Raw genomic sequence first — 12,327 nt, 5'->3', positions numbered from 1 at the left:
CGCAGTCCATGTATTTACCACCCTCTGTGAAAAAAAACTTGCCTCGCACATCTGTTCTAAACTTTTCCCCACACAATTTAAACCTATGTCCCCTAATACTTGACTCTCCTATCCTAGGAAACAGCATGACTATCCACTCTGTCCATGCCACTCATAATTTTGTTGACCTCTTTCCAAAGAAATTAGACAGAGTTTATCTAACCTCTCCTCAGAGCTAATGCCCTCCATACCAGGCAACATCCCAGTACCCTCTCCAAAGTATCCACATCCTTCTGGTAGTGTGGCGCCCAGAATTGTACACAATATTCCAAATGAGACCTAACCAAGGTCTTGTACAGCTGCAACATGACTTGCCAATTATATCCAATGCCTCGACCGATGAAGGCCAGCATGCCGTATGCCTTCTTGACCACCTTATCCACATGCGTTGCCACTTTGTGATCGGTGTAAATGCACGCCCACATATCTCTGCCTGTCAATACTCGCAAGAGTTCTACCATTTACTGTGTAATTCCTACATGCATTGGACCTTCCAATGTGCATTACCTCACACTTGTCCGGATTAAACTCCTTCTGCCATTTCTCTGCCCAAGACTCCAACCAGTTTATATCTTGCTGCATCTGACAATCCTCTTCACTATCCGCAACTCCACCAATTTTTGTATCGTCTGCGAATTTCCTAATCAGACCAGCTACGTTTTCTTCCAAATCATGTATATACATTATGAACAACTAAGGTCCTCCAAACGATCACTGTGGAATGCCGCTAGTCACAGCCTTCCATTCAGAAAAGCACCCTTCTACTGCTACCCTGTATTATGTGCCCAAGCCAGTTCTGTATCCAACTTGCCAGCTCTCCTGACCCCCTGTGACTTCACATTTTGTACCAGTCTACCATGAGGTACCTGTCAATGGCTTTACTGAAGTCCATGTATACAACATCTACTGCCTTACCCTCGTCTATCATCTTTGTCACTTCCTCGAAAAACTCAATCAAATTAGTGAGGTACGACCGCCCCTTCACAAAACCATGCTGTCCATCACTAATTAGTCCATTTGTTTCCAAATGTGAGTAAATCCTGTCTCTAAGTATCTTTTCCAATAATTATCCTACCACTGACATAAAGCTCATCGGCCTATAATTTCCTGGATTATCCCTGCTGCCCTTCTTAAACATTGGCTACTTTGCAGTCCTCTGGAACTTCACCCGTAGTCAATGAGGATACAAAGATTACTGTCAAGGCCTTACTGTAAAACATCTCGAGATAGCCTGAAGGCTTGATAAGCGATTACATCAATTTAGGTTTGTTCTTGGAGTACTTAGTCAGCAACTCAATCCATTGAAAGTACTCGAGGTAGATGAAATACTTCGAGCTGGTACGAATTTCAACAATGAAATGACACAATTTAATCATGAAATTAATGAAAACATTCCATTCCTTACCACAGTACCCTAAATATATTGCAGGATTATCCAGAACTATATTTTATAGTAAATTATAGAGTTTTACAAATTTACTTTTTTGGAATATAACAGAACACAATTTTAAATCACACTTGCAAATATTCTGAGTTTCCGCTCATTTATAGAAATCAATTTCTTACACATGATCTAACAGAATTTCAATGTGATAGGCAAAGGATCACTTGGAGATAAGGGGTCTGAAAACAGACCATGTCACATTAAAGTGTGCTGAACCAATGAATAATTTTTCATTCATTTAGAAGTCACAGGTAGTACAATAGGGCTGAAACATTAACTCTGTTTCCCTCTTCACAGATGCTACTTGACCTGGTGATGTCACTTGTCGCAATGCAAAATGTTCATCTCCCGTTTTTCATCTCTGCTACCAGAGTTTTCCCCCTCAGGGAACTACCTATCAACAGACACTACATCAAATGGTTGTTTTCCTGGCAGCTCTCCTTTGCTCTTCATTGAAAAGTATCACGGTTCATTTACATTCGAGACAGAGTCTCCATTTAATACCTCACCCAAAAGACAGCACTTCCAATAATGCATAATAATAATAATCTTTATTATTGTCACAAGTAGACTTACATAAACACGGCAATGAAGTTACTGTGAAAATTGTCCAGTCGTTAACACTCCGGCGCCTGTTCGGGTACACTGAGGGAGAATTCAGAATGACCAATACACCTAACAAGTATGTCATTCGGGACTTGTAGGAGGAAACCAGAGCACCTGAAGAAACCCACGCAGACACGGGGAGAACGTGCAGACTCTGCATAGGCAGTGACCCAAGCGAGAATTGAACCCGGGACCCTGACGCTGTGAAGCAATAGTGTTAACCACTGTGCAACTGTGCCACCCAACTCCCTCAATACTGCACTAAAGCGTCAGTATGGAGTATGTACTCTAGTCTCGTGATTGAGGCTTGAACACAATCTTCTGACTCCGAGGAAAGAGTACTACAGCTGATTCAAGGCTGACATTAATGAATATAATCCAGATTGGAATTAATTTGCTCTCCAATTGTTCACGGTGGCCTTAGCCCAACAGCAATCAAAATCCTTGTGAGAGTTACCATTGTAAAGCTGGGTACTACCACTGCGTGAAAGTGGACTATTACAGAAAATTAAAACTAACAAAAATAGATGAATTGTATTTGATCAAATACAATTGTTTTATCTCTGTGCAGTGCTTCCATTTTCCTCCCAACTTCTCCCCTGCTTTTCTTTCGAGCTGAATCTGAACAAAAACCTCTGCCATCGGTGTTACATTTTGACGTTCCACAGGAACAATATGAAGTTTTTTACAGAAATATTTAAGTTTTAATATGAGAAATATAAAGTACCTGCTGAGAACATAGTTTTGGCACAAGCAGACAAAATATTCATTTTTGAACTGCTAAAAGAATGCTGTAAATACAAGAGAAACTAACATGATAATCCAATAAAACCAAGCTGTGGTTCAAATAAAGCAGTGTTTAATATGCTGAGCTTCAAATATTTTAGAACAGACACAAAGCTTCAACAGAAAAATTAAGAAAATGTTTTTGTTTTAGTTTTCTTGCCATTTTACCCTAAAAAACAGTTTTGGTCTTTTTCCTTCTCTCTTGTGGAATTCAACTGTACAAATAGAGACTAAAATACCCCTCTAGATATGACAGAATGGACAATTTACTTGAAGCCATCAAGGCATAATGCAGTATGCCCTGATGCACCAATATGCCACATTAATGTTTTCTTCTTTGTTAAAAGCCCAGTTGCAGCCTGGGGAATACAGGGTGGGTGCAACAATTCCCATGATGTGGCAAGAGCAGATGGTGTTCAATTTTCCATGGAATTCGCAAGAATTCAAGGTGAGTGTATGCTTTCAGAAAGATATAATCCCAAAGCCAATCACAATGCTACTTTACTTCAAAGTGATTGAACATATCGTGCTTATGTGAGGCCAAGGCTGAGTTCCCCCTCCTTCAGCACAGAGATCCAGGCAGTGCACGGACCTGCCGCTTGGTCCCTCTCTACCTGTGACCACTTCACCTAAGTCTCAAAGCTTGGCCTCGACCATAAATCTAGCAGCAACGTTTCTATTGCTGAGCTGCAACCTATCTGAGCCCAACACCATCACTCCAACACTGAAGATGGCCAGGGATCCAAAATCAGCCACCTTAAGGCCCTCAGCCTGAACTTAATTTGCTTCCTGGCCAAGGTCCATGACAAGGACTGGCTCAGATAAAAAAAATATTTTTACAAAGCACTTTTAAAACACAGAAGTTTGTATTTATATGATGCATTGGTGATTTATAATGTGAGAGATTCATGTACTGACTGTTACAGTACTGGTTTATTGCTGTTTTCCTATTGTGGGCATCTAAAGTCAAGTGTCAAAATGGGGCTGTCCTGGAAAATAGTTTGGGAAGCATTGCCATAGTGAGTGATAGAAACATTTAAAAACTAGGTGCCGGAGATCCACTTTCATGTATTTCCAAGCAGCAGGCACAGCATAGCAGTAGCAGAAGGTTGGAAACTGGGCCACGTGTGCATTTCACAGCTCGTGTGGACATAACACATAGAGGGGAAAAAAGAAACAAAAGACCTTTTGATAACCAAAGGGAATAATCACAAACAAAAGAAACTTTTCATTCAACAAAGTTCACCATCTGCATCATTCTTCCTTTTAGTTTCATCATTGGATCTCTGCTTTCAGTAAATTCAAAAGATTAAAAAAATCTATATTTAATAAATATTTTCCCAGTTTTCAAAAACAGAGACACAAATTTTGAGAAGCTTGAACTCACAACACCAGATAAAAATTTCCCATTTTTATATAACAGCATTTTTAAAAGAGCAGAGTCTTTATGAAATACCTTTTGAGGAACCTTTTTTGATAGATTAAAAGAATATGGTATAATCTGAATAAATAAATAACACATGCATGCCTAACTGGCATGAGGTCAATGTAATGAAAACATGGTTCTTCCCCTTCTCAGAAATAGTTCAGTTCTCAAACTTTTTTTCATGAATGTAGTACTTCTTTAAATTAACAGCAATATACATTTAAAAGTGATCAGAGTTCTCAAAAAATTGCTGGTTCCAAGTGAAATGTAACTGACAGTTTCTGTACTCTAAAATATAAATTATAATTGGAGGATAGTTTATGCTTTGGATCTAAATTTCAAATTGCAAAATATGATGGCTGGAGCAGGAAAAGTATAGGGTGGGGATTAATGGGAACAGGAATGGCTCATCCCAAGAAAGAAAATAAAAATCACTGGCAATTCTTTCAGTTAATCAACAATTCTTAAAGTCACAGATAACATACCCTTTTCAAAAAGGCATCAGCTAATTTCCACCTGTGATAATAAAAAAATCAGTTGCTGCTTTCAGAGTTACAATGTGGAGAAATAAATGTCAGTGTGCAACCTTCTGATAAATCCATCTCCTTCAAAATTAGACAATGGTTTGATAAAGGTCAGTTCATGAGATGTCGCATTTGCTACAAGTCTTATCAAATGAATAATATTAAGGAATTCCGATAGATAGGTGTCACCAACAAAACACTTCCAACAGCTGTGAATTTATGTTCCTGAAATAGTTATCCAGCTGTGCAAAGTGACGTCAACATTTTTGAAAAATCAATAGCTTTTAGTTCTTGGCTTTTCCCTTTTTAACTGGTAGTTGACCAGTTGCCTCTAGGTATTTATTGACCAGCTCTTCCTGTACAATGGGCAGGCATGGCTGGTATCTGCTGTAGTCCATAGTGTATTCACCTTTACCCTGGAAAAAAGTAAAAAAAGTTATAATGAAGCTTACCTTTGTTCAAACAATCCTTTGAAAATGTTCACCTCTTTACTTATAGTAATTATAATCAGTTCAATCAATTCAAAACTTGATCAGTACTTATTTTTCACGATATTAATTACAAATGAAGAGTAAAGAAAAACCGTACTCATCATGAACAAATGTTACAAGCATTTATTTGAAGAATTAGTAGCCTCAAGGGAGCAAGAGATGAAACTGAAAGCCATGTAAAGAAGGCATGTTTAAATGCTTGATGATATACCTCTGTGCAAGATCGCAGTTCTGTAGCATATCCAAACATGTCATTTAGTGGGACCTGTAAAACAAGTAAAACATTTTCAAGTCTTGTATGTTGACTAGAAAGGGAAAATGCTGGAAAATCTCAGCAAGTCTGGCAGCATCTGTAGGGAGAGAAAAGAGCTAATGTTTCGAGTCCGATGATTCTTTGTCAAAACTTTGGGGCTTTGACAGAGTCATCGGACTCGAAACGTTAGCTCTTTTCTCTCCCTACAGATGCTGCCAGACTTGCTGAGATTTTCCAGCATTTTCCCTTTCGTTTCAGATTCCAGCATCCGCAGTAATTTGCTTTTCTCTTGTATGTTGACAATATTGACAGTAGCTAGCCCTTCATGTCTAGCTGTTACCTCACATTCGGCTGAGGATGCGCTATTGTATAACTTGACAAAACAACTAAAATAAACCTCTCAAACTGTAGAAATGAACAATTCTGAAGATGAAGTAAGCTTTGGCTACTTAACCGATATTTTTGATAGCATGATCATAAAGACATCCTGTGTAGATTATAGAACTTAACACTAGAATCTTAGGAGTTGAATTAAGTTGCATTCTACTAACAATACCAAGATAATATTCCCACTAGAACGTATTACTGAACAAAGACTTCACATGCTTTGTAGCTCTTTATGTAACACCATTAGATTTCTGTAAAATTAAATATACCTAAAATGATTCTATGCTGCCATGTTCAATTATGACTCAAAAAAGTAAATTTCCCTTAGATAGAAATAAAAACAAGCATGCAATGAAAAAAGAAAATCTTTCAAGTGTGATTAAAAAAGCCTAAAGTTTACAGGACGTCACTTTTAAATAATTTTTTGTTCTGGAAAGGAGGGCGCCAATATTTTTAAGGGCCAAAAGTGTCACATGATCAGGGAATCCCAATATTACCATTGCAAAAAGCAATGTTTCATTCCACATTATTCTAAATTTCACGACATTCTCCAAAGGTAGTATATTTTACTGAACCATAATTTTCTTGAAATAGGTTTGTAGTCACAAAATCACAAATGTACAGCGAATAGTTTAATGAAACATAAATATCGACATAAAGCAAAATGTGGCATTGGTTATTCAATAGTGCTTTCAGCAATTTTCCATGAAATAAAATCAGGCAATGGATCATACATACATCGGCATAAAGTGTAAAGTATCCCTCTGCTCCATCCTGGCCAGTGATAACACCATGTCGACGATTAACTCCAGCAATTACAGTTCCCTGAAACTCAATTGGTGCTACAACCTCCACTGACATAATGGGCTCCAGAATAACCACACTGGTCTTCTCCATAGCTGAGCAATAGAAACAAACAGAAAGCAAGCAATTATTTCACAGATAACAATCATAAAGGCAGGGGAATTTTGTTTTTCCCAGCATCTTAACACACTTTCAGGCAACTGGGAAAGTTCTAGTCCAGATGCTCTTGACATCATGAGTTCCAGGTAAATTTGATGGGCCAGCTGCTCTATGCCTGCCTGTCAATTTTATATGTTCACATATTCCATCTATTCTCGAAAATGTATATGAAAGTTTGCATTAGATATGTTTATAACACTTACCTGGATTGATTCACCTGCAAAATAATTGTATTCCCATTATGTTTAGACATTAGCTGATCAGATTAGCTAAGCACAGAGAATATGCTGGCTGTTTGATAAAAATAAATGCTGAAGAATTCACGTGCAGTCAAGACTTCTGATTTCCATAAAGGCTCAGGCAGCATCCAATGACACTATTAAATATTCTGTTGTTATTATTAAAACTGAAGCACAGGAGGTACGACACTGTAAAGGCTTGTACAAGTACATTACAACATGGAATTGGAGTGAAAGTAAAATGAAAAACATGGGAAAGTACATCTAAATTATGTCTGCAACATAATTGCATTTTTCTTGCAAAGAATTTCCATCTATAGATGCACGTATAGTTCTCATTGAGAAAATAATTTAGAGAAGTAATTTGTGCTATTCGCTTAATAGAATTTCCAATGCATAGTTTTGGAATTGGAATGTGAATTATCCATTTACAGACTTAAAGACATACAGTCAAGGCCGAAAATCTATAAAACTAAACTGGTGTTTGCTGAAAGAAAATAATTTGCATTTTTGTGTCAACTGGTACCTGTTTTTCAGAAACATCAGTAAATTTGAAAAAAGAACTCCCACTCAGAAGATAGAGATCATTTATTATTAGCAGTTTGGGTTTCTATTAGCTTCACACACCTTGTCTGACAGCACCCTCTCCAGCTCTGATGAAAGAGATTTCGTTGGAATCCACCATGTGATGGGCACCATCTTCCAGTACAAACCGCATTCCAGAAACCTTATGAGCTGTAAGAGGACCCTTTTCACAAGCTTCAAGAAATCCCTGCCAAAACAATATATAGCACTTTAGCTCACTCTGGTCTCATTAGCTGAAGAGTCATGTTCCCTCCATAATGTGCCATTGATGTAACAACCCTTTGAGGAGGACCAAGTCCATCTCTACCAGTTTGAATTTTTTTTAAATTTCCCTCATAAGTCACATCCTTGTGGTCTGAACAAAATGCCCATTTAGTAATAAACAAAAAGGTTTGGTCTGTGTTTTCATTATATATCTTGCCAATATTCACATTAATTACACGCAACACCTTTATTACTGTGGAGGTGATTCTCATTCGATCTGCCTGGGTGGATTTGATCACTTAGTCAGGAAAAGAGGTTGACAATTGATTGCACAACCATGTCCCCTAAGCTTATCTCTAGATTACAGCCACACCAAGGCTAAATTAAAACTGAATATGGTTTATTGTTTTGGTTTAACCCAGCTTAGTACCGTAGAATTCTTACAATGCAGAAGGAGGCCATTTAGCGCATCAAGTCTGCAACGACCCTCTAAAAGAGCACCCTATCTCTGACACTCCCCCACCCTTTCCCCGTAGCTCCACCTAACCTGCACATCCCTGGACACTAAGGAGCAATTTTAGCGTGGCCAATACACCTAACGTGCACATCTTTGGACTGTGGGAGGAAACCAGAGCACCCAGAGAAAGCCACACAGACACGGGGGCGGGTGCAAACTCCATACACTCACCCAAGGCTGGATCTGAACCTGGGTCCTTGGCACTGTGAGACATCAGTGCTAACCAATGTGCCACCATGCTGCTTATATAATTATTGCCATAACTTTCATGAGTTCTGTCCCAGATTTAGATATAGTCTCCATTTTCCTATTAAGTATGATGCAGTTGACAGGCTGCCTCTATATGTTATTGGCAAACTTCATAAATTTAGTTTGGTGACAATATCATATGGCTAGCAATTATTCTGATACAATTTCTCTTGAAAAAATTATAACATTTCCAAAAATTTTTAATTCCCCTATTAGAAGCAAGGTTTCCCAGCACAACAATTTAGGGTATTTGGTAATTGCGAGAGGCAAGCAGAAGCCAGTCTAAGATGCAGAAGGAAGTGAGCTGAGGAGATAATCAGATCCATTACCTTCTCAATTGCTGGTATAAACTGCTTTGGTATATTTGTTCCAATAGTTCTATCAGCAAATTCTAACTTGGTGTAGTTTTCAGGGTCCAGAGGTTCTAACACGCCGATAACTTTGCCGTACTGGCCTGCCCCACCAGACTGCTTCTTGTGAGTAAATTCAAAGCTGGAAAAATAAACAAAAAACTTAACTTGAAAAATAATTTGGTACATAATCTGTACAAGTAAAACTATGCTTCTCTTTTCATTTAAAAAAGATGTAACACATTCTATTGTTCATTCAATCACGGGATGTAGGCATCACTGGCCAAGCCAACATTTATTGCTCAACACTAATTGCCCTCGAGATGTGGTGGTGGTGGTTAGCCGCCTTCTTGAAGCTGCAGTTCATGTGGTGTAGGTAGTGTTAAAGCTTGTTCCAGGACTTTGTCCCAGTGGAGTGAAGTGCAATATTAGTTCCAAGTCAGCATGGTATGTGGCTTGGAGATGGTCATGGTGTTCCCACGCATTGCTGCTCTTGTTCTTCTAGGTATGAGAGGTCATGGGCTTGGAAGATGCCATCTAAAGAGTCTTGGTGAGTTGCTGCAGTGCATCTTGTACATGTTATACACTGCTGCCACTGTGCATTGGTGGTGGAGGGAATGAATGTAAAAGGTAGTGGATTGGTGCTAATCAAGCAGACTGCTTTGTTGGGTTTTATGAGATAGGTGCAAATAATGGAACAAAAGCATAAAATGTTGGAAAATTTGAGCAAGTCTGACAGCATCGGTGGAGAGAAACAGAACTAACGTTTCGAGTCTGGATAACTCTTCGCCAGAGCTAGAGAGAACTGGAAAAAGGCTGTAACGTGCCTAATCAGAAGATGAGGTGCTGTTCCTCCAATTTCCATTGGGCTTCACTGGAACATTGCAGCAGGCCAAGGATGTACATGTGGACGTGAGAGCAGGATGGTGTGTTCAAATGGCAAATGACAGGAAGGTTGAGATCCTGCTTGTGGATGGCCTGATGCTCTTACAAAGCGGCTACCCATTCTGTGTTTAGTCTTTCCAACGTAGAGTATACCACATTAGGAGCAGCAAATGCAATAGACAAGACTGAAGGAGATGAACATGAAGCGCTATTTCACCTCAAAAGAGTGTTTAGGCCCTTGAACAGTGAGCAGGGAGGAGGTTAAGGGGCAGGTGTTACACCTTCTATGATTGCATGGGAATGTACCATTGGAAGGGAGTGAGGTGTTCGGCATGATGGGGGAGTGGGCCAGGGCATCCCGGAAGGAAAGGTCCCTACAGAATGCTGAGAGGGGGAGTGAAGGAAGATGTGTTTGGTGGTGTCATCATGCTGTAGTTGGCGGAACTGGCAGAGGATGATGCGTTAATACGGAAACTGGTGAGGTGAAAAGTGAGGACAAGGGGAACCCTATCCTGGTTCTGCGAGTCAGGGGAAGGGGCGAGGGAAGAGGTGCAGGAGATGGGATGGGCAGACACAGTTGAGAGCCCTGTCAACCACAGTGGGTGGGAAACCACGATTAAGAAAGAATGAAGACATATCAAAGTGACATAATCGGAACATATGTGGCCAAGGGAAAGGAACTGAGAGAATGGGTAGGAGGAATGTGAACAACATCGAGGGCCGAAGGGCCTGTTCTGTGCTGTTCTATGAAGAGCTGTAGTCGAGGTGGCTTGGAATGGATACTAGTGGATAGTGTATCTCCAGAAATGGAGATAGATAGGTCAAGGAATGGATGTGTCTGAGATGGACCACATGAAGGTGATAAAGGGGTGGAAATTGGAAGCAAAATTGATCAATTTGTCCATGTCCAGACGATAACACAAAGCGGCCCCGAAACAGTCATTAATGTACGGATAAAAAAAGTTGTGGGAGGGGGTCGGAATAAGACTGGAACAAGCAATGTCCCACATACCCCATAAAGAGACGGGCAAAATGGGTACCCATAGCCACACAGGGCTCATTAGCACAAATATTGGAGTTGTTTTTGATTGTAGATTATACAGTGGAATTATTTGATCTTTAAGATGAAGCATATCTCGGTTTGCTTTTATGCTGCAGTCAGATCCTGTGAGTGTGAGGCAGCCATATATAAATGTATTTAAAAGTAGAGATGGTGCTTGGAAATTAATTCCAGAGAAGCATCCAATGGAATGGCTCCACTGTAACAATGCTGTTTTAAAAACATTTATTTTTATCATAGTTAACCACTTTAAAATAGCGTGATTTTTATAGTATACCCCCTCCTGTAAACCCAATATTTCTACAGAGCTGTCACAAAATACTGGCTTCTTAAATGGGTGTAATAGAGACCACCATTCGGTGGAGGTTTTGTGGTGCAGTGGGTAACTTCCCTGCTTCTGAGCCAGAAGCTCCAGGTTCAAGTCCCCATTCCAGGACTTGATGGCCAAGGAAGATGCGTCATAATGTGGCCAAACAGGTTGAGTATCAACTTGTAAATTCTCCTATATATGCCAATGGCCAGTAATAACAGCAGGATAGAATCCTGGTCAGCCTTGTGATGGAAAGAAATTGCAGCCTCCATCACTATGCATAAGCTCCAGACTACAACATGCATGTAAAAAGTGTATGTTGCCACAGCAACTCAGAATCTTTGGGTCAGTTGGCTCAGTTGATGAATGGTGGGAGAGAATCAGATTGCTTCTAGTAGCACTGAATTCAATCCCCATTTCCAACTGGGATTATTTCAGGACCTGCCTCCTTGCCCCACTACCCATGGTGGAGATTGCAGTGCTTGGTATGGACTAGTCTTTGGACAGATAACTCAAGAAGACTATTCTTCTCCTCGAGCTTGAACCGCCATTCAATAACATCACAGCTAATGGTTTGACAGGGCTCAGAGATTTGAGTAACCAGTGTAACTTCTAAAATATTTTCCACTATCAGTTAGAAGCAATAAAATGAAAGCCTGGTTGACTTTTGGGGAAAAATGCAGTGAGAATATCAGGAAATGTCTTCCAATATTAATTTCTGTCAATCATAATCAACAAAAAGTTTAGCATGGGTGGTTTCCAACCGAGGCAATTGTTCACACTTTCATGCTAACCTGATGTCTTATTAAAATAAATTCCCTTTCTCTGATAAGACTATATCCAACACTCCACGCAAGCCAGTTAAAGAACAGGAAAAAGAAATGCAAATTGTTCAAGAGGGAACAACAACTAAAAACAAAGATCTCTATTACATCATGGTTGATTTAGAATCAAGGTTAGGATAAAGGCTGGAAATTCCCATTTTAATGTAAACTAGCTAATTTCCACA

At 39.5% G+C, this 12,327-nt stretch overlaps 1 protein-coding gene across 2 annotated transcripts in view; it reads right to left on the bottom strand.

Moving 5' to 3' along the window:
• Nucleotides 1-2,926: 2,926 nt before the first annotated feature.
• gfm1 (G elongation factor, mitochondrial 1) overlaps nt 2,927-12,327 on the bottom strand; it is a 96,490-nt gene continuing 87,089 nt past the window's right edge. For both annotated transcript variants that reach the window (XM_038815142.1, XM_038815143.1), the window contains exons 14-18: nt 9,043-9,205; nt 7,786-7,930; nt 6,695-6,855; nt 5,528-5,581; nt 2,927-5,241 (exon numbers count right to left, since the gene is read on the bottom strand). In XM_038815142.1, the coding sequence (XP_038671070.1) occupies nt 5,110-5,241; nt 5,528-5,581; nt 6,695-6,855; nt 7,786-7,930; nt 9,043-9,205 (655 nt within the window). In that variant the 3' untranslated portion in view covers nt 2,927-5,109. The remainder of the gene's footprint in view (nt 5,242-5,527; nt 5,582-6,694; nt 6,856-7,785; nt 7,931-9,042; nt 9,206-12,327) is intronic.

This window comes from Scyliorhinus canicula, chromosome 13 (assembly GCF_902713615.1).
Source record: "Scyliorhinus canicula chromosome 13, sScyCan1.1, whole genome shotgun sequence".
In the NCBI taxonomy this organism is placed as follows: domain Eukaryota; kingdom Metazoa; phylum Chordata; class Chondrichthyes; order Carcharhiniformes; family Scyliorhinidae; genus Scyliorhinus; species Scyliorhinus canicula.
This window is presented reverse-complemented; position numbering and strand designations above follow the sequence as displayed.